The 22,464-nt window shown below is 43.5% G+C and overlaps 1 protein-coding gene across 1 annotated transcript in view; it reads left to right on the forward strand.

Annotated features, from left to right (window-relative positions):
- Positions 1-1,479: 1,479 nt before the first annotated feature.
- KCNH3 (potassium voltage-gated channel subfamily H member 3) overlaps positions 1,480-22,464 on the forward strand; it is a 56,900-nt gene continuing 35,915 nt past the window's right edge. The window contains exon 1 of the mRNA XM_063293547.1: positions 1,480-1,555. Within this exon, the coding sequence (XP_063149617.1) occupies positions 1,480-1,555 (76 nt within the window). The remainder of the gene's footprint in view (positions 1,556-22,464) is intronic.

Below are 22,464 nucleotides of genomic sequence, written 5' to 3' on the forward strand. Positions count from 1 at the left end.
TGCTTAAAGAATCCCAGGTTAGCCAAATACATGAACCAAATCAAGGTGAACCATTTGTTTGTCTAATCCAGGTTAGAGCAATATCCTATATTTGGGGTAGGTAAAATTGATGCTTCAACTCTCATTAGTCGCAATCATCACAAAAGACTGGCATTCTAGTCCCTCGTGTCTGGAGCAGGGTTTCTCAGCCTTGGCCACTTGAAGTTGTGTGGACTTCACCTCCCAGAATTCCCCAACCAGCATGCTGGCTGGGGAATTCTGGGAGCTGAAGTCCACACAAAGTGGCCATGGTTGAGAAACACTGGCCTGGAGGAAGAAGCTGGCCTCCCCTACACTGCATGTATTGGCATTCAGGGCAGTAACGGTCTTCCTAAAATTATCTTAAAATGGGAGAACCATCCCGTTTTGTACCTGCTGGCTCCGAATAGATCTACCAAACTTTTGAACTGCAGAGGGGTCCCGGCCACTAAAACCACACCCAGCCAGCCACCCCCTCCCCGACTGGGCGGGTTGCTTGTTTCTTTAAGGAAGAGCCGCCGGGTGTGTCTTCAGTAGCTATGGTAACTTCCAAGTTGAGGATGCTGGGTGCTGCTCGGGGTGGCTGAAACTGTGGAAGGCTGCTCTGGAGGCGAGCGCAGCAGCTCCTCTACAACAGGCGGCAAGAGCCGCTCGCTGAGAAGCCGCCGCCGCCGCCGCCGCCAAGTCGAGGGAAAGACGGAGCCGAGCAACTTTTGGCTCTGCGGCGCTTCCGAGAGCCGGAGAAGGAGCGCGGCGGCGCTGCTCTGAGAACAGCTGCGCCTGGCATGCTGCCCCGGGCGCTCGAGGCGGGCTAGCGGCGAGCGGCGGGCGGCGGTTAAGGGACCCGTCGTCGGACATGCGAAGCGAGCCAGAGCAGAGCGAGGCATCGGCTGGCGCTGCTGCGGGGACCTCCGGCTTCCAGACGGGGACACCGGGAGAGGGAGGCGGCTCTGCGCCCGCACGGCCCCGGGGATGGGGACCCTGCCTGAGCGGGAGGCGGCCGCGGGGGGCTTCCAGTTAGGATCCAGAGGTAGCCGACTGGGCGTCCTCCTCCCGGCTTTCGGTCGGCCGCTTGCAGGGCTGAGCGAGTCACGTCGGACTTCGGGCCAGCCTAAGCCAGGACTTTCCCTGCCGCGCACCAGGGAGGCGGCGGCCGCTCGCCTTCGCCGGAGTTGGCGCTCTTCGTGGGCGCCCCCCGCCCCTTTCTGACCTTGCTGCCTCTCCCGTCGCGGCTGCGGTAGCCCTCCGTCTGGGCGCCAGCGAGATTGGAGGCTGCGGCGGCAAGTGGAGCCTCGGCACGAATTCCCCAGCACCCCTCCAGCGGCAGCGGGCGGAGAGACCCCTGCTGCCCTGACTTGACTCCGGGAAAGGAAGCGAAGGGGCCCGTCCCCGCTCCCTCTCCGGCACGTCTTGTTTTTCCCCCCAACTGGACGATGGAGATGTCCTCGAGCAAGTCCTAAAATGCCGGTGATGAGGGGCCTCCTGGCTCCCCAAAACACCTTCCTGGATACCATAGCAACCCGCTTTGATGGCACTCGTGAGTTGGCTTCCCACTCTTTTTTTACTCTTCTCCTCCCTCCCCCCTTTGTTGTCTGGGCTTCCATAAGGAAGCTGGAGGGTACACACTTCCAGGTGTTTCTCTCTCTCTTCCTCCCTGCTTGTAAAAGATCTCTCCTGCCCCTCTTGTCTCTCAGCCCCATCCTCCTTCATCTTCAGCTACCACAGTCCTGAGCCTGGTCTGATGAAGTTGTGCTTCACAAGGAAGGCTGGACTCAATCCTTTTGAGGAGGGAACCTGTATGTTGACCTAATTCCCATGGCATGTGCGTGCATGCAGTGGAAGCATGCTGGGGACCTGTGAGAGATGGTACACACAACACACATATAGATCCCACACAGTTCTCTGATGGTCTGGCAAATTTGTTCTGATGATCTCCTGAAGTGTGAAGGGTTCTTGAAGTCATCATAATATAACATGGTTCAAGTTTTGAAGTTTGCCATCTAGGTTGCCGGGAATTACTCCTAAGGCATGAATCCAAGGCCAATTTTGTCAGGTGCAACTTGCCAGATTGGTGGAACTACCACCTGGCATGACAAGGACTACAGCAGCCCTCAGCCTTTGCATCTGGCAATCCAAGGGTTGCCTAATCAAACAGATCCACCCCCAGTCATTAATACAGGATATATCTTTGAACCTGTATCAGACATCCTTGAAGGTGAAAATGACCCAATGCTTCATTTTTTTTAAGTGCATGTAACCAAAATAACCAAGTTCTTTTCAAATACAGTATCTTGAGGTAGATCCCTCAAGATCCCAAGCTTCAAGCTGGCTTCCCATTAGAGAACAAAATGTGTGGATAGTGGGATATATGATGTGGACCTCTGATATATCCTGCAGGAACACCAGCAACATGTAAACATGAGACCTGGGCACCAGCAAATACTGGTATCCAAAAGGCCACCTTGTATATTATCTGCAGAATGTATGAAATGGGAAGTTGGGTAAAAGAGCACTCTGTGGAACTGAGTGTGGAAGGACCATGCCTTCAGGCCCGTCTCTGCCACACCATTTGCTTTATGAAGGCAGAGGACTGTAATGTTATGGCATAAGAGTGATCACAACTTTACTTCAAGTTGCTTAGGATGGCAGATAGATACCCCCCTTTCTTTCTTCAAACAATACATAGAGAGAATAACTAATCCTAACTCACATAGTGCTGAAGTTGGGCTTGAGCCTAGCTCTGTCCAACCTAGCCCTGCCCACTAAGCCTTCTCCCTGATTCCCCAAATAATCTGCCAAATCAGCTATTTGTGCTGAAAATAAAGAGGAGAGAGTCAACTAGTGTCTGATGCTTGTGGAGGAACGGGGGTGGGGGGGCATGCTTTCTGAAAGAGACAGGTGCTGTGTGTATATGGGGAACAAGGAGAGTAATGCTCCTTACTTTTTTTTTAATTGCTGACATTGGGAGTAGTCAGGGAATGGGGCAGATGGATTTCATCATGGTCTCTCTCCCTCCTGCTCCACATGCCCAGATGACTCATCCTATCATGAGGAGCAAACCAAGATAAAGACTTTAGTCACACAACCTTTGCAGAAAACTTTTTTTTAAACCAAACTGAATTGGCTTTAAACAGAGAGGAAAAAATGGCAAAAATTGCAACTTTGAATCAGTACCCAATGACATGTCTGTTGCTTATGTCCATCATCGGAGACCTCTGTTCAAAGCACTGAATGCATTTAACATTTAAACCTATTACAAAATTATGACATAGTCGTCATTGTAGCTATCATTTGTTGTATCTAAGAAAAAACAGGCCACTTATGTGGAATTCAGTCTCCAGTAATCCACACTGCAACTTATACATCACCATCAAGTCCTAAAGCCGTTTAGCTGAGAAAAATCTGTCTGATTCTCACATATCTCCATCTTCATCTGGGCTGCGTGGCATTTTCTACATGAAAATACTTTCTGAGTAGGAATTGCATAATGTGTAAAGCCCTACTATAGATAGTCTAATCAGCAAACATATTTCTTGCTGGTTTATACATTTAGATTCAAAGTATCCTTTTATCTCCCATATCTGCTTGTCATGCTTCAGCCTAAGCTGGTAGAAGGGAGGGGGCAGTCAACACCAAAAAAAGCTTTCCTGCTCACACAGAAGCTGTATGCCATCCCCACCCCATCCACCCCCCATGCCCAGACCTTATCTCTGCCTAGTTTTTCTACAGAAGATACACTTTTTCTTTTTCTTGTGCCATCCAAATGACAAAAGGTCTGAAGAAAGACTTACAGCAAGTTGCAATACCTTTGGAATCTCCTGTCTTTGGTGTGGTATCATTGGACGAGTTTTATTTGATCTGATTTCTCTGCAAAGCTCGAAAATTCAAAAGGGATTTTGAACACCTGAAAATAACCTCTTTCAATAGAGAAAGGGACTTTACAAATCTAGGAACAGGGGCTGTTCTGATTGGGGGATGTCTGCTAGGCTCTTACAGAGGAGGAGAAGGGACTTCCTTCTCCCTGCTGATCTTCCTGCCTAGCCTTATGCAGAAGTTGGTGTGGGTTGAGGGTTTTTTGTTTAATGCAGTGGATGGTGGTGGGGAGTCTGTTGAGTGTATCTGAAATAAAATGAGGCAAGATTTCATCCCTTCAGAATTTAGGACCTCCAGGCTCATTTGTATCTCAGGTGTCACAAGGATATTGTCTTGTGATCACGTATCTCTGCTATTTTGCTGTTTGAACTGCAATCTAAGTGCAGCATCATCCAGCCAACAATACCATTCCAAAGCGTTAGTGCATAAGTTTGCCTATTGGCTGAATGCTTCTTGCATAACCAAGAGGGGGTGGATTTAGGTAACTAGGGATTTCCAATAATCAAGTTTGCCTAATAAAGATGGAACTAGCTGATCTGGCAGTATCAGCTGAACAGCTGGGGGTGAGTGTGAATTTTTGAGTTACACAACATTCTTTTTCAGGTTAGTGACTCTGGAAAAGAGTGGGCTTGGATTCATCAGGAGGGGAAGGGATGACGGTTCTTGCTGTATTTTCTTCAGTAGGAAAAGCAGTTTCTAACATGAGTATTCCAACAACCTAAGAGACGGCTTTATACAAGGACTTCCCCAGATGGACAACACCGAAATCAGATTGACTACATCCTTTGCAGCCAAAGGTGGTGGACAACTATAGTCAGTAAAAACAAGACCTGGAGCTGACTGTAGTTCCGATCACGAACTTCTTCTTGCACAATTTAGGATCAGACTAAAGAGATTAGAGAAGACCCACAGATCAGCTAGATATGAGCTCACTAATATTCCTAAGGAATATGCAGTGGAGGTGAAGAATAGATTTAAGAGAATGGACTTAGTAGAAAGGGTCCCGGAGGAACTATGGACAGAAGTTCGCAACATTGTTCAGGAGGCGGCAACAAAATACATCCCAAAGAAAGAGAAAACCAAGAAGGCAAGGTGGCTGTCTGCTGAGACACTAGAAGTAGCCCAAGAAAGAGGGAAAGCAAAAGGCAACAGTGATAGGGGGAGATATGCTCAATTACATGCAAAATTCCAGAGGTTAGCCAGAAGAGATAAGGAATTATTTTTAAACAAGCAATGCACGGAAGTGGAAGAAGACAATAGAATAGGAAGGACAAGAGACCTCTTCCAGAAAATTAGTACCATCGGAGGTAAATTCCAGGCCAAAATGGGAATGATCAAAAACAAAGATGGCAAGGACCTAACAGAAGAAGAAGAGATCAAGAAAAGGTGGCAAGAATATACAGAAGACCTGTATAGGAAGGATAACAATATCAGGGATAGCTTTGATGGTGTGGTCAGTGAGCTAGAGCCAGACATCCTGAAGAGTGAGGTTGAGTGGGCCTTAAGAAGCATTGCTAATAACAAGGCAGCAGGAGACGACGGCATCCCAGCTGAACTGTTCAAAATCTTGCGAGATGATGCTCTCAAGGTAATGCATGCTATATGCCAGCAAATTTGGAAAACACAAGAATGGCCATCAGACTGGAAAAAAACAACTTATATCCCCATGCCTGTCATGCACTGCCTACCGCTGAGTAAAGCACAGACACTGGTTCAGTTGAAGCAGGTTCTGTTTTATTCATCACGTAGTGTCAGTTGTAGAAAAAAGCTGAGAGTGAAGGGAGCGCGCCGGTGCGGGGTTTAAATACCCCGCGCCGGTCAGCGCCCCCTCTCCTTAGGTTACGTCACCCGCCCTTTGTCCTGCATCCTTTCGTGCCGGTAGGTGTAGGGTTGCGGGGCCCCTGCGGGTGTCCCGGGATCGCCCATCATCGGTCTCCTCCTTCAGCCGATGATTGCTGTCCGCTGGGCGATCTCCGTGGCGCTCCTGCTAATAGCTTGGGTGTGCCTCGTGATTCGCCTTGTCTTTGTCTTCTTTTCCTTCTCTTTGTGTCGTGATGGCTTTGCGTGCTATGCTTATTTTGTATCCCTTCCTTCTGCTTCCTTGTCTTTGTCATGTGTGCCGATGTGCTGATGTCTTCAGCTCATTGGCATTCATGACATAGCCAAAAAAGGGAGACACTAAAGAATGTTCAAACTATCGAACAGTGGCACTCATTTCACATGCCAGTAAGGTAATGCTCAAGATCCTGCAAGGTAGACTTCAGCAATTCATGGAGCAAGAATTGCCAGATGTACAAGCTGGGTTTAGAAAAGGCAGAGGAACTAGGGACCAAATTGCCAATATCCGCTGGATAATGGAAAAAGCCAGGGAGTTTCAGAAAAACATCTACTTCTGTTTTATCGACTATTCTAAAGCCTTTGACTGTGTGGACCATAACAAATTGTGGCAAGTTCTTAGTGGCATGGGGATACCAAGTGTCCTTACTCATGACACCAAGTCATCTTGTCTGCCTCCTGAAGAATCTGTATAACAACCAAGTAGCAACAGTAAGAACAGACCATGGAACAACGGACTGGTTTAGGATTGGGAAAGGAGTATGGCAGGGCTGTATACTCTCATCCTACCTATTCAACTTGTACACAGAACACATCATGCGACAAGCTGGGCTTGAGGAATCCAAGGCTGGAGTTAAAATCGCTGGAGGAAACATTAACAAACTCAGGTATGCAGATGATACCACTTTGATGGCTGAAAGCGAAGAGGAACTGAGGAGCCTTATGATGAAGGTGAAAGAAGAAAGTGCAAAAGCTGGCTTGCAGCTAAACCTCAAAAAACCAAGATTATGACAACCAGCTTGATTGATAACTGGCAAATAGAGGGAAAAAATGTAGAAGCAGTGAAAGACTTTGTATTTCTAGGTGCGAAGATTACTGCAGATGCTGACTGCAGTCAGGAAATCAGAAGATGCTTAATCCTCGGTAGAAGAGCAATGACAAATCTCGATAAAATAGTTAAGAGCAGAGACATCACGCTGACAACAAAGGTCCGCATACTTAAAGCAATGGTGTTCCCCGTAGTAACATATGGCTGCGAGAGCTGGACCATAAGGAAGGCTGAGAGAAGGAAGATCAATGCTTTTGAACTGTGGTGTTGGAGGAAAATTCTGAGAGTGCCTTGGACTGCAAGTAGATCAAACCAGTCCATCCTCCAGGAAATAAAGCCAGACTGCTCACTTGAGGGAATGATATTAAAGGCCAAACTGAAATACTTTGGCCACATAATGAGAAGACAAGACACCCTGGAGAAGATGCTGATGCTAGGGAGAGTGGAAGGCAAAAGGAAGAGGGGCCGACCAAGGGCAAGGTGGATGGATGATATTCTAGAGGTGATGGATTCGTCCCTGGGGGAGCTGGGGGTGTTGACGACCAACAGGAAGCTCCGGCGTGGGCTGGTCCATGAAGTCACAAAGAGTCAGAAGCGACTAAACGAATAAATCACAAACCTAAGTATGTTTGGATAAATATTGTTCATTCCCACAGAATGTACGCAGTGGAACTTCTTAGTGCCATGTCAGCTGGCATGTTGGAATTCTGGGAGCTGAAATATGGAATGTGCCAGAATGGTGGCAGCTGTCCTAGTAGACTGTGCCCAATAGATTAGTGATATTTATATCTGTTATTTATTAAAAATAAATGTATATTCGTTATTGTATTTCTGGGTAGTTTCCAGATATTTTTGTCTCAAACTATAATATCCATCACTATCAAACCAGCTTCGTGTGCTATTTGGGGATGATAGGTATAGTAGTCTGAGGTTTTATGTTAGAGAAATATATATCTAATATTCCTACTTAATAATAAAGTCATTAGGAAGTTGACTAATTGAAATCAAGGCCAGTCTTACCAAGGAACCAAGAGAAACTCAGCTACTGGACTCATGTAAGGAAACATCTCTTTATCTGGAAAAAAGAATAAGAGATTAACATATTTATACACACTCTGAAATCTGATGTGATATGGGTGGTAGAAAAAGATTTAAAATAAATTACATGTTCCAAAGATTGAAATCTACATGGTAGTTAGCCAGCTTCAATAAATGGGTCATGTCCATTTTTTAAAAAACATGACTACCATTTGTTGAGACATTTCCCAAAATATGACACCCAAATGCCCTAGCCAAGCTTATCTAAGTTTTCCCCATTAGATAACATTTTTTGCCTTTAAATCAGGGTTGATTCCTGGCTATTGCCTAGTCCCTGCAGTTTTCTTGGCAAGGTTTTTCAGAAGTGGTGTGCCCTTGCCTCCTTCCTAGGGCTGAGAGAGAGGGACTGGCCCAGGATCACCCAGCTGGCTTTATGCCCAAGGCGGAACTAGAACTCCTGGTCTCCCAGTTTCTAACCAGGTGCTTTAACCTCTACACTAAACTGGCTCTCTAGAGACCCTTTATAAAAGAATAATATTTTTAAGTCCTTACCTTCCAATGAGTTCATATGCCTGGAAAAGAGGAGTAAAACCAACAAGCAAAGAAAGCCTGTTCCACATGTAGGATGGGGGTTATTTAGGTTACTTTATATCTATGTCCTGTTATTAGGGTGTTCTTTTTTTTTTAACTCCCTAAATTTCTGACAAATGGAAAAAAAAAACCTGGCAAGTGAGATGGGTATACCACAGGGATTTTTGTCCTCCAGCACCAGCTGCCTTGGACCTGTCTGCTTGGGTCTCTACTGCACAGGACTAGTTGATGTGAAAGGAAACAAACAGATGCAATAAATACACAGGAGTTGTTGTTAGGATATCTGTATAATTTGAAGGAAGGGGAGCAGGTTTCCCCCTGAAGGGAATGCACACCTTCAGAAGGCTTTTCTCCCTGCCAAACAAGTTTGATCTTTCAGTTCTGAAGAAACTCTCATGTCTTCTTCCCTTAGAGCAGTGTTTCTCAACCTTGGCAACTTGAAGATGTGTGGACTTCAGCTCCCAGAATTCCCCAGCCAGCATGGTGGCTGGGGAATTCTGGGAGTTGAAGTCCACACATCTTCAAGTTGCCAAGTTGAGAAACACTGCCTTAGAGAAACTGCCACCAGGGCAGTGACTCTCTTTTCCACAGGGGACCTTTGTGACTCTGTTTCCCTTTTCCCCAGGGGACCCACTTTTCACTACTTCACAAATCCACTGTTGTCTGTCTTGACCTGGTACACACGTCATACTAAGTCATGATTGTTTTGCCACACACCTTACTAAATGTGCCCCTGTGGCTCTGGTTATTTAATAGTACAAGCCAAAACCAAATCAACCACATTACAGCTGAGCAGAGAATGTGAAGTCAGGCTTTGTAGTACTTTCTGTCCATCCCATCATTCCAACTTCCCTCTGTCCCCCTTAGAGCGAAGGAAGGATACCAGAAATGAAGAGGGAAATGATGGTTGGTTAGATGAGTGACAGAGAATCCATTTGGCATACCCCATGCATTCTCAGTCAGGCTTTCCCAACCTGGTGACCTCTAGAATTGTTGGGTCAAGAAGTATGCAAGCTGCAAAGGCTGGGAGATACCCTGTTCCTCAACATATCGTGTTGAGGAAGGCTGATCCAAGCCCAGCTGGCAATGATCTCCATGTAACGTTCTTTTGCCCAAGCCAAGACCTTCCTGAAAACACATTGTATGTAATAATGATAATCAATGTAGAGAGGAATTAACCAAAAAAGGAAGGTCCAACCATTAGTGTCAGTGTAACACAGATCAGGAGAAAATATTCCCAAATATGTCTGCTGATGAAGCAAAAGCTGTAGTTTCTAGTCAGGTCCTGACAACACAATGGCTATAGAAAAGTAGCTTAAGTAGGTTGTCTGAAGAAATGAATGCCTGCAAAGGCTGTCAACACCAATGCATTATTTTCTGCAACTGGCCTACCTGTTTGGGAAAAGGAAACTCAGGGCTGAGTCTCAATTTTTGAAATGTATTTGCTTGAGGGAGTCAAGAACCTATAGGATCTTCTTTTTTCACCTTTTCTCAGTTTCTTTCTCTTTCCTGCAGGATGTCTAGTCCTTTGAGAAGAAGAGACTTGCTGGACAAGTAGATTTGTTTGCTTTATATTCTATTTTCTCAGCATTTGGCAGTGTAGGCTGAAGAGACACTGGTTGGAATCTCTTAAAATATTAAATATAAAGTAGACAGCACAAGCAGGGGCTGGTGTGTGTTTGCATGCAGATAATTCCTGGCTCAACCTATGACATTTCAGTCGAGTTAAAGAAGTTTTCTGGGATTTAATCCCAAGAAGACTGGATTTAGAAGGCGAAACTTACTGAGTTAGATAAAATTATTAATTTGGCATTGGTAGAGTTGGAGTCTTTTGGAAGGATAAGCCTGAGGCTGGGGTTTGTTCTCGATAGACTGCACTTTGGGGGAGTACAGCTAGTGGCAATAACTAGATTATCTTGTACCAAATTCATCTGATTCCTCATTTGCAAACTTAACCAGGAAAAGCAGATCTGGCTTCAGCTGCACCTTCTCTAGCTGCAAACTGACTAGGCTTTTGTTGTGAGTCCTATGTGGGGCCGCATATATCCCAAAGGCATTTTTAGACAATGGAAGTGAAAGGAGACTGCAGCCCAGGATCTTCTTTGGGATCCCACACCACTTGTTGGTGAGTGTTTTGTGACTGGCCCCACTTCCATGACAGCCATTTTGGGAGACAGAGCACCCTTAAGGTGCAGTTAAGATTCCCTATGTATCCAGGGGCTGGAAAATGTGAATTCTCTGCTTTGGGAAAAAACAAAAGTTTGGGTCCAGTTATTACAGGACTGCCTTCAACTATTTGAATCTGAGTTTTAACATTGCCTTTAAAAACCATCACTAAGGTCAGTATGGTTTCCTGGGATGAAGGAGAAGAGTCCTAGTGGTGGTCTTGTTAATCCCCTGCTGAAAGAAACAACAGGTAGCTTGACCTCTAATTGAAAAATGCAGCTCTAGATGCTGCTGAGCTGCATCCTTTTCAGTGGCCACGTTGGCAAAAGACTTTGGATGCTTGTCATTCAACATACTTGAAAGGCTCCCCACTTGTGGGGAATAAGTTGCAAATAGGGACTGTCAGAGAAACGCCTTCTTTCTCATAGCAGGGAAGCATGTAATGAGTATGTTTGGGCAGATTGAATCTCTATTTTGGTAGATTTTGTTTTTAGCACTCCAGCTTACTTAGGACTTGAATCCAGAGTTTATAGACTCTAAATCCATTGGATCTAGAGTGAAAAGGCCCTGGACCTGGGTAGTGAGGTTTTTTACTTCTTACAATAAGCATAGAGCAGTGAACTCAGTACTACAAAAACTTAGACTGTTTTAAAAATATAATACAAATATATGGAACACTATTTATACTTACTAACCAAATGGAACTTCCAGGTTCAGAGTCGGTATTTCTTTGAGTAACAGTTGCTATAGGTCAATAAATGGAGGAAGCCTAAAATTACCATAAATTCTGTGCTGATTGGGACATCCTGGTGATGGAAATGGAAAACAGACTAGATTCATTCTTGGTCTAATCAAATGTCATTCTTGTTCTGCTAACTGAATGGCACTTTTCCTTCTAAGCTTCTCTTGGGCTGAAGGGCAAAAAAAATCAGATACAAAACCATCTGAACGTGATACGAAACTTCCCAGTAGCTAGATGGTTGGGTAAGGGGAGACACATCAGGTTAAATGTCCTGGGAGCTTCTCTGTGTTGACCTTCTCTGTGATGATGATGATGATGATGATGATGTAAACTTGTATGCTGCCCAACTCAAAACAACTGTGGGCAGCTCACAACAATCAAAGATATTACATAAATAAAACATCAAAAACAAAGATAAAAGATGGCAAGTGCAATGAAGCGAAGGCTCCTCATGGCTTTTCTAAACTATAGCAGAGTGGGGGCTATCTGGATCTTGGGGGGAACCTCATTCCAGAGGGCAGGTGCTGCTACAGAGAAGGCACACTTCCTGGGTCCTGATAGATGACATCGTTTAATCGAAGGAAACTGGAGTGTGCCAACCCTACAGGATCGAATCAGCTGGACAGGCGGAGACAGAGACAGGCGGTCCCTCATTTAACCAGGCCCTATGCCACATAGGGCTTTAAAGGTAATAATCAACACTTTGAATCACACCGGGAAGCAGATCTGCAACTATGACTTTAACGATCACTTGTGTCACAGAAAAACAGAAAAGGTGTGCCATTTCTGAGCACCCCAAAGCAGTGGTGTAGCAGGCTGTAGTACCAGTTGTATTTTGGCAACTTATACTTCAGCTAAAGGCACAATCTCTCTTAAGAAACAAAATGGCAAAGCGATTTGCAGTTGGCTGTAGTTTGAGTATGCTGACATCCAGAATAGCACACTTAGACTTACTAATGTAAGTAGTTCCTAAAATAATAATCCTCTGAATCTATTGTATCCAAATTATCAGGTCATGTCTTTGTAGTATGTTTAATGTTTAAATCAATTTGGGCATTTGAAGAGAGGACCTGGGGGGGAATACTTTTGCAAATTTCTCTAGGCTTGGAAGGTGGTGGAGGGGGAGCAAGTTTGCATCGGTCTATAAATAAATTACCCTGCCATGTAGTCCCTAGAAATATCGCTGCAGTTGGGCTGCTGTGTGATTTGAGCATTAACTGAACCAGTCTGGTCCCCTCTCTGTCCTGCACCCCTTCCTGTATTTGGGGGCAATTAGAACCACGGCACAGTGACATACAGACTTCCATTGCATTCCGGCACTCTCTCACCACTTGGAGTATGGTGGTTTGTAACTAATGGTCTTTCTCTTTCTATTTTTTCCCAAGTCCTAGTCTTGAATGAGAAGGGCTGTACCCTGTTGATATGTTTTTAATCCCCCAGGAAGATCAGAGATAGAAAAATACAAAATAATTCCAAAAGCTTCAGTTAATTGGTGGTGTGTGTGTGTTCCTTTTCATTACTGCAGAGGTTAAATCCTCAGCAAAATACAGGATGACCCTTCATTAGCTGGTGCTACAAATCCCTTACAGTTTTGCAGTCAGCTGATATTAGCTCACCCTTCCTTCATAATCACTGGATAAATTAGCCCAATTTGTAATGGCATTAATAGTTAAAGAGTTATCATGTCCCCCTTAATGAGATAAATAGCTGCTGTTGCCTCATTACCTACAATGTGAAATAGGCACAGTAGTGCAAGTGTGCACATGTTTACACTGTAAACACAGTGCATTGTGTTTAGTAGGGCTTGGTCCCAGGTAAGCATGCATAAGACTGAAGGTCAAATCAGAAGCAGCTGCCAAGAAATGCTTTTTCTCTCCTGCTCTTAATGCCAATAATAAATTACCAGATATAAAAGAAGAATTTATTATGTGACTTCCAGGCTCATCGTGGTTTATATTTTGTTCTTGTCCATATGGCTTAATTTTATAAGTATACATATGTCTCAACAATTGGAACAGTAGTTCTAGCCCTGGTTGTAGACTTGCCTAAAACTTGGAACACCAGAGCGACAGCATTTACATAATCTCCAACTTCCATTTAATGTAATATAAAGACTGTGAACTGGTTTAGCACAGTGGTTGAGAAATTAAGCCATGAGGTGGCCTTGGAAAAGCTGCTACTTCTTCTAAGTCTCATCCCCCACCTTACAGTGGTGGGGAAATTATAATGCTGAGGCCTTTTAGAGGTTTACTGTAAGAACGATAATGCATGCAAAGTGCTTTGAAAATGGAAAATGCTTTTGAAATCACCACTACTTATTTGTGGTATTTTCTATGATGTAACTATAGAGGCCTTATTTATTATGATGTTTATAGAGATAGGGGGTAGTAACATATGGCTGCGAGAGCTGGACCATAAGGAAGGCTGAGAGAAGGAAGATCGATGCTTTTGAACTGTGGTGCTGGAGGCAAATTCTGAGAGTGCCTTGGACTGCCAGAAGATCAAACCAGTCCATCCTCCAGGAAATAAAGCCAGACTGCTCACTTGAGGGAATGATATTAAAGGCAAAACTGAAATACTTTGGCCACATAATGAGAAGACAGGACACCCTGGAGAAGATGCTGATGTTAGGGAGAGTGGAAGGCAAAAGGAAGAGGGGCCGACCAAGGGCAAGGTGGATGGATGATATTCTAGAGGTGACGGACTCGTCCCTGGGGGAGCTGGGGGTGTTGACGACCGACAGGAAGCTCTGGCATGGGCTGGTCCATGAAGTCACGAAGAGTTGGAAGCGACTAAACGAATAAACAACAACAAGAGATAGGGGAAGACAGCCCTGGAGTAAAGCCATCTATTGTGGGGATTAATGTTGCACAAAGGCAGTGTATTCACAGGTCTGATGACCTAAGCACACATTTCACCTTCTGTAGCATTTCCATTTGGAAACCACATGTCTGGGTCATATAGAGAGCACCTCTTCCCAGCTCTGCAGAGACAGGATTGGGCTGTGTGCTGCCTGTTGTGGAAGGGCAGTTGTCAGGGTGTGGAGACAGGCCTGCTTTCTCCATGGTGGCTCTCATTCTCTGACTTCTCTGCTGGCTTTCTAGCATTAATGTGGAAAGTTTTTTGCACTGGCTGATGGCAGCAGAAGGGCAAGTTGCTATAATACTTATACTGTGATTTGGGAGGGGAGAGCAGAAATCTTTAAATCTGTGTTTAATTCAACGGTTTAATGGATTTACTATTATGATTAGCTTTATTTCTTAATCATGTTCTACATCTGTTTTGGGTGCCATCAGGTTGGTGGAGCAAAGAATTTGGCATGAAGGGCTTGAGAGAGGGAGGGAGGGAGGGAGCAACAACAAACGTCACCGTTCATATTTATTTACATGAATGTATGACATCGTAATAGAGTAATACAAAGGAGATGTCTGTTGCTTCTAAAGAGTTACATCTTGCATCTGCTGATGGAAAGGTGCTAGGATGGCAAGTTTCAGCAATATCCTAACTGTGATTTCTTGCTGCTTTAGCAGTCAAGAAGAAACACCTTTTGCCCCTAAAGCTGAGCAAGGCATACCCCACTAGTCATTTCAGCAACAATCCTGTACCCACCTATCTAAAATGAACTGGATGGGACTGGCTTTGGAACAGACGTGCAGAGGACTGCATCATTAGCCCTGCTCAGTGAGGAGAGCTACACATAGTTCAGTGGTGTCCAAAAGAGCTTTGCATGGGTGTTCAGCAAATCTGAATCTAGCTTTTTTTTTTTTTGAGTCTATACTCAGGCCCGTTTCCAGAATAGGCCTCTTCTGCTGGATAGGGATGAATGCTTATGCACACCCTTGGTGGGAAGCTTCCCATAACTGTTTGGTGTGAAATGGCCACTGCTTGGGATATTACATGCCTCCACCTTGGCCATCTGGAGTCAAATTTTATTTCCCATCTACAGCTCTGATTGTTCCTTCCAGTGGAAAACAGATTTTACCAAAGAAGGCTGGGGTCTCACTTTGATTTCTGGGGGTGAGGGCATAGTGTGTGAGGCAAAGACGCAAAGACAGCATTGCTGAATTGCACCTGTGGGTGGGCTGAGATCTTCCATTCTTCAGGGGGGGGGGTTCTTTGTGTGTGTGTGTGTGTGTGTGTGTGTTTCTGGCAGCATGATCAGAATAATTGAGGGACGGGAACTGTTAAAATGCTTTGGGAGCTGCAGATTTCTTACTCCTGCCTGCATTATAGGCTGCTTCCTGTATAAATAGGGGGGAAAGTTATAAATCAATCGGTCAAGTGCATTTTCTCTGAGAAGACGAGGGGCTTGCACCTGAGCGATTGTAGGCGGTCTGTGGGAAGCTTATGTGGCTCCATCATTTCCCATACACAAATATTTTTTAAAGTCCCTGCAGGTAGGAAACGGTTATGTCAGGGACAAGGCTAAAGTAAAATGTGAGTTCTCTATGTCCAGGTATTATTTATTTTTTATATAGAGGAGCATTAAGTGCTGCGAGTCTCCATCCACTCTCTGAAATTGCATAATTTGCAGGCAGGTTTGCCACCTGATCTGCTATTGAGGAAAGGCTGAGCAGTTACACCCTTTGTTCTCTTCCTTTCTCATGCTCTGGATCATCCCCAGGTCTGGCTCTAAGACAGCCTTTCCCTTTTGTTGGGTGAGCTAATGCCATTGGCACTAACTTGTTTCGCCTGCACTCCTGCTGCCTGGCACTGTTAACCTGCTCGAAGGTTCTCATGCTTCCACTTGGTGCCTGCTGGGTGTTTAAAAAGGAAAAAACAACCACCCATATGGCTTCACTGATGTTCCCCCTTCCACAGAAAAGCAGCTCCTCTTCTTCTAAAAGCAGGGTCGTAAAGTGAGCATTCCTAGAAGAGCATGGACAGTTGCTCCCTCCAGCAGCTTGCAGGCTCAGTCAGTTAGCCTGTAGCTGGCTATACTGTATGTAAGCGAGGTATTGATTAAAAACCTACCCTTAGGCCCTTTCCAGGTGGCACTGGCGTCATCTCCTGATTCTAAGCAGCCTTTTCACAGGGCTTCGCAATCATCCTCCCCTTCCCCTCTTTCAGCCAGTGAGTGCACTCTGTGTCTGCCGTGGAAAGGAGCAGCAGAAACAGCAACTAACGGATGCCCCGCCTCCTCCCTTATTTTTCCCTTGCCATTATTTTTATGCTGAAGGAAAAAAATGAAACCCACTCCACCACTGGGTAAATGAAGCAGCAAAGTGGCCTCTTGGTACAGCTGGAGAGAATGAGGAGATGGAGGTGGAAGTCCCAGAACCTGTGGGTGTGATGCCCTGAAATTCCAGAGGATGCCCTGCAAAGCTGTCTGCTAGCTTTCCTCTGAACATACTCAGTTTCCCAAGTCTACAGAAACCCCAGATCTTCATGGGGACACTGAAAGTTGGCACATCAATTCTCCATAATAGTTAGGTAGCAATACTGGAACAAATCTCGGTGGGACTGATTTCAGAGTCAACCCATGTAAAAAAAGGTAGTCTCCTTCAAGCTGAACTCAGTTGCTGGTAATGTCACAGACATGTCTTTCTTGGCAGTAATATGGCAGGGCTATAATTGTACAGTGAAGGCTCCACTGTTTCAAAAAGCTCTTCCTAGGGAAGTGGCCATTCACATGGCTATCCTTTTTGACACCATGTCAAGCTTAAAAAAAATCCTAGACTTTCTTCCCCACCCCAGATTTGTTATTTCGTCCTATAGGTTTAGCTTCTGTACCTGTTGATTGTTTCAGCATTCAGCATTTTAATTTATTTTGTTATGCAGTCCTGCTTAATGGGTTTTCATCATGCTTTCCCAGATTTTAAAAATTATTTTAATTTGTATTGGATTGTTGTTAGGTTTTTCAGTTGTGAATGTTGTTGTGGGACTCAGCATTCTCATTCTAGGTTCTGCTTGCCTTACATTACAGCCTTAGAATGAGAATGCTAAGGTTCCACAACATCATACACAAGTGAAACAACTAACAGTAATCCAATGCAATTAGAAGAAATCCTACAATCTGAGGAAACATGATAAAACATAATTCAATTCCCTAATTAGGAACCTGGGAACCAGCTAATTCCCAACTTGGAGCCTTCCAGTTGTCTTGAGACTGCAATTCACAGAACCCCTGCTCTCTGGGAATTCTGGGATTTGCAATCCCAACACATCTGGAGGGCTGTACTCTGAGAAAGGCTAAACTGGGTCAAAGACATCTAAAGAGACTATGCCACCATGATATCAGAGGAGATCAGCCACATGGCATTCAACACACATTAACAGCATAGTAATTGTCTAATCTGTGATTAGAGAATGTGTGTGTGGTAAGAATATATACTTCCAGAAAAAGCCACAGTTTTGGAGTATGCATGCACCTCTACCTTGGCAGGATTTCTGCAAAGATCTAAACACATATATATTTCTGCAGCAGAGTAGACAACAGATTGCTGTATTTAGATATTTTTTAAGTTCAGCCAAATCAGTGCTACTGCATAAGTTTAAGTATCTCCCTCATGTAATTTTTCTGAAAGTCTTGCTAACTTGAGTGAAACTGATAAAAATGTATGAGTTTATTCATTTATTCACCACCATCATTACAGAATATCACAGATTTAGATATATTGAATGAAAGCTTAGCTCAGCCTTCTTCAACTTGACTATGCTGCTTGAAAATTATGGGGGTTGCAGTCCAACATTTCTGGTGGAAATAGTTTGGGAAAGACCGACTCTGAACATTAAACCATAGACAAAATGAAGCTTTCCTATCATACCTTCCTCCTCAGTCCCTTAACCACCAAAATGACCATTGAGGGCTGAGTGTAATTCTAGAACAAGGTGGGCATGATTATTGCTACAGGAAATGGGAGTTATTGAAAAATGAGGAATTTCAGGCACAAATATGTGTGCCTTTGAATCCAACCCTATCTATGGTGTGTGGTGTGTTCACGTTCACTATGCTTTATATCACTAAACAGTATGTGTGAATATATAGACATACTTCCATATGACAGATTATTAAGACAAAGACTAAAACAAATCCTATCAAACATCAATGGCTCAGTTTTAACAAAAATTCATCAACCGTTATTCCAAATCCCTAAGAGGCACTAATTCTCTTCAGAATTCTTCAGTAGGCAAGAAAGCAAACAAAGGGAAAGGGGAGAAGGAAAGTGGCTGATATTCAGGTGAGGAGCTCTGCATTTAGTTACAGCCATAAGACGGAATGTGGGAGTAGATTGCAGACGTTTAAATTAGTCTTTCTTGGTTGCTGAAATGGTGTCAGGTTGCTTGCTGTTCATGTAGCTGAGGTTACCTTCATTGTTAACAATGCACTTCTTATATTTTATTTTAAAAATGAATCTCTGTAAAAGGTGGGCTGCTTCAAAGAATAAAACCAGAAGTTTGAGAAAGGACATTTTCTTCCTGAATCAAACTTAGGTAAAACTATCTTAGCTCACGAAAAGTAATGCATTCAGGACCCTGGACAGCTCCGCGCAGATATTATTACTTGCACTCAAATGGCTACTTATTTTAGCCGCCGGCAAGCCTTTAGCGCTTATGGAAGGAACAACAGAAATATTGTTTTCACTGCACTAAGTGCTATTCACAATATAGTGTTAAGATTTGATGTTTTATATAGTTTAAGAGATGATCATTAAGGTTAAATCAGTTAAGTCAGTACAATAATCAAATAAAACAAAAGCTGGCTAAATTGGTAGAAGCCAATTTTAGTTGTTAAAGGAAATTTTAACTACTGGAGCTGACATTTAAGGCCATGCTTGCTTGTTTTTGAGGCTATTTTAGTAACATAATGTTTGCTACAATATGGAGTGGAAAATAAAAATGTTAAAAAAATGTCTTTTTTTTTTAATACTGAGCTTTCATGTGTTAAATGCAAGCTATTCCTGCCTCCTTTACTATATGAAAAAAGGCAGTGGTGTTGATTTTGGCAATAGAATAGTATAAAAATTGTATAAAATAGTATAATACATTCAATTAAATCCATTAAAAGGCAGATGATACAATATACTATTTAAATATAATCAATTAAATAGCAGATAAATTATTGTCCTAATCTTAAGGATCATCCTGAAGACTCTTACCCTGGGAATTAAGGACACTGATTCATCTTTTTCATTCCCCCATGATTCAGATGGGTTAGCACGTGTTGGTACCCATCAGTTGATATGTTTTGCGTTGCTTATGGTGAGCTGGCTGTTTCAAGAAAAAGTGATATTTACTTTTCTTGGCAATGCTTTCTACACTTTTATTGTATGTATATCAATAAAAGTATAGAAACCATTGCCAAGAAAAATATATTGTACCAGTATTGTGGGAAGCAGTTATCGGAAAAAAGTATTTAGTGAAGACCTTTGTTCTTATATATCTTCCTAGAAATTGAGGCTTTAGGCTGTAATATTTACAGTGGTAAATGAATTGGGTTATGCAAAAAAAAATATCATTTAGGTTATCCAATGGAATTTGTGGATAAATATCCTTTAATCAAAATATCTCCACTGTTACTTCACATTTTCTTTTTCCATACAACTAAAAGCCTAGTATATTTGTGTTATGGCATTCCCCACAAAAAAGAACACTTCAGGAAAAAAACAGGGAGGGCTGGTGATAAACATTTCATGATACTTTCACATTCTATTTTTTCTTCATATGCTGTTCACCATTGAAAAGATGACAGGGTATTACTTCTAACACTGAGTGTGTGTGTGTGTGTGAAAGAGAGAGAGAGTGAGAGAGCAAGCACCCAGTCTGTGCCAATTGGATGGGGGAAAACCTATGACCTAGTCAGTCAGAGTTCTTTAAAGGATTTCTAAATTAGTGGTAGTGTGGCAAGCTATCTCCAAATATTTTCTGTACAGTATGTCACTTAGAGGAACAATAATACTAAACTACCAAGCAATAGTTTAACCTAAAAAGAGAAAACCTCATCTACTTCAGACATTGTTGATGGCCATAGAGGATGTGCACAGATAAATTAATGTGCTGCATGTTCATGCAACTTACCAATACATTTGTGTAAAGCAATTTATTCCTCTATAATTTTAAGACACCATGCATTTAACAAACTAAAATTAGCAGACTTAAAGTTATCGTATCATATGTTTGTTGAGAAAATATGATATTAATTTGTATATCCCACTATGTGAATCTGAATTTGTAATCAAATTCACATGTATCTCAGTGTTTTATTCAAACTTCAGACACTATCAAACCAGGCATATCCCTACTAGTAATGACATACTGTGTTTCAGCCCAGCCTTAACAATGAAATTGACTCCCAGCTTTGAGACCTTGATCATCTAATACTTCGCTCAGACCTCTTTTGAAGCATAGTGTGTCCTCTCTGCTTCATGTTCCTCAGTGGTGTGCCTTCCTTCCTGAGCAATGCTGAGATGTGTCCATCTCTTCTGGCTGGCATCAAAGCTGTAACCTCCCCCACCTTTCCTAAGCTGAGCTCGGTGCACTCCAGTGCTCTGACATGTACATTCCCCTCTTGCACAGCCAGAGCCCAGCCCACCAGTGGCAACTGCTCCATTAAGCTGCACCCTCGGTCAAATTACTTTTCCTGAGCAGCAAAAGGACCCAAAGTGTTAGGCAGGAGCACAAGGTGTCCTGGTGTATAAATAGCTCCAGCCGTGAGTTGTAACAATAGCTGTGTCACCTGTGCTGTAAACAAGTTGCCTGTATTTGGGGGGGGGGAGTTAGTCTTTGTTCTCCCCATCTTATTGGTGTGTGCATGACCCCCAGTCTATTGGGGGGTGTTCTGAAGGAATGCTTTTTCTTTCCCTTCCAAGTTGCGTAGTTCCACATTGCCCATTATGCTAAGTCTCCTTGGGATCCTGCCTAGAGTACACCACCTAAAGTGCAGTAATCTGAGATGGACTCTGCTTTCTGGATCCGGTGCATTTGGCAGAAGGTGCTATGTCTGAAAAACAGCGTGAGGAGGCACTAACTGCCAGCCCAGCACTAAATACTGTAGCCGCACTTACCAGCAACACAGACACAACTAGTCACCCTTCTTAAAGCCGTAAGAATGTGCCTGGATGGGCTTATCCTGCTCCTTCCATTGCACTCTTTGAAATGTTCTTATAACTCCAGATATGGTGACTTCTTCCTTCTTCATCAGGCTATTTAAAAAATAATAAGGTGGGAAAGGATGTCCTGAATGGAAACTGATAGATAGAGAGAAAGTTGGCAATTTACCGCCTCCAGTCTCTCACTGTATTGCAGAGAAATTCCAGGTAGGACATAATGATCGTGTAACTTGACAGATATACAGCATTAGACTTTCTTACACAGGCATTGTGTAATACATTTTAGAATTTGCATCCACCTTTCTCCAGAAACTCAAATCGGTGCACCTAATGCTCCCTTCAACTGTCCTCTGAAGTAACAACACTTTGAGGTCCAGAGTGAACTCTTTGATCCACTGAGAACTTGAACCTGGCTGTCCCTGGTTCTTGTCCAGCACCTGAGCCCCTACACCATACTGGCTCTCCAGAACAGTTTCCCTGTGATAGCTTACATTCCTTAGCTTTTGCCCTGAACTCACCCTTTGGCAAATTTGTGCAGTATAATCAGTCGTATTTAGAGGTTGTTAGATGTGTGTGCCATGGCTGCTCTAAAAGTGGCTCTTATACAACATATTTCTTTCCTGCAATCATAACAATTAGAAGCTTCCCTTGAAAAAAAGGAGAGTTTCCATCCTTCCGTTTCTATGATAGATGTGTGATGTATGACTGTTGGGGCTAATAGATTTTATATTCCGATTGAATAGCTTTGAATGCAGAATCAGAACCTCCAGCTGATGCATTAACAGTCCTTCTACACCAGTTTTATATTACATGATGCAAATAATGTTGATGTATTCATTTGTGGAGGTGTGATTATAAAGTAGCATGGAGCATAGAGTAGTGGCAGGGTGGAGAAAGACCAAGGATTAGACTGAAGCTTGACAAATGAGGCAGTGCATTAGAGGAGAACCAGGTAACAACAGTCAGCCATTGTGAAGACCGGGAGCAGCAGAGAGGAGCAGCAGAGAAGGACATGACTTCATACATAAGGGTTGGGAGGGTAGAGGATAGCGTAACAGAAACGAGGCAGGACTGGGCTCCCAGCAATGCATGCAGCCATGTTT

This window comes from Candoia aspera, chromosome 2 (assembly GCF_035149785.1).
Source record: "Candoia aspera isolate rCanAsp1 chromosome 2, rCanAsp1.hap2, whole genome shotgun sequence".
Lineage (NCBI taxonomy): Eukaryota > Metazoa > Chordata > Lepidosauria > Squamata > Boidae > Candoia > Candoia aspera.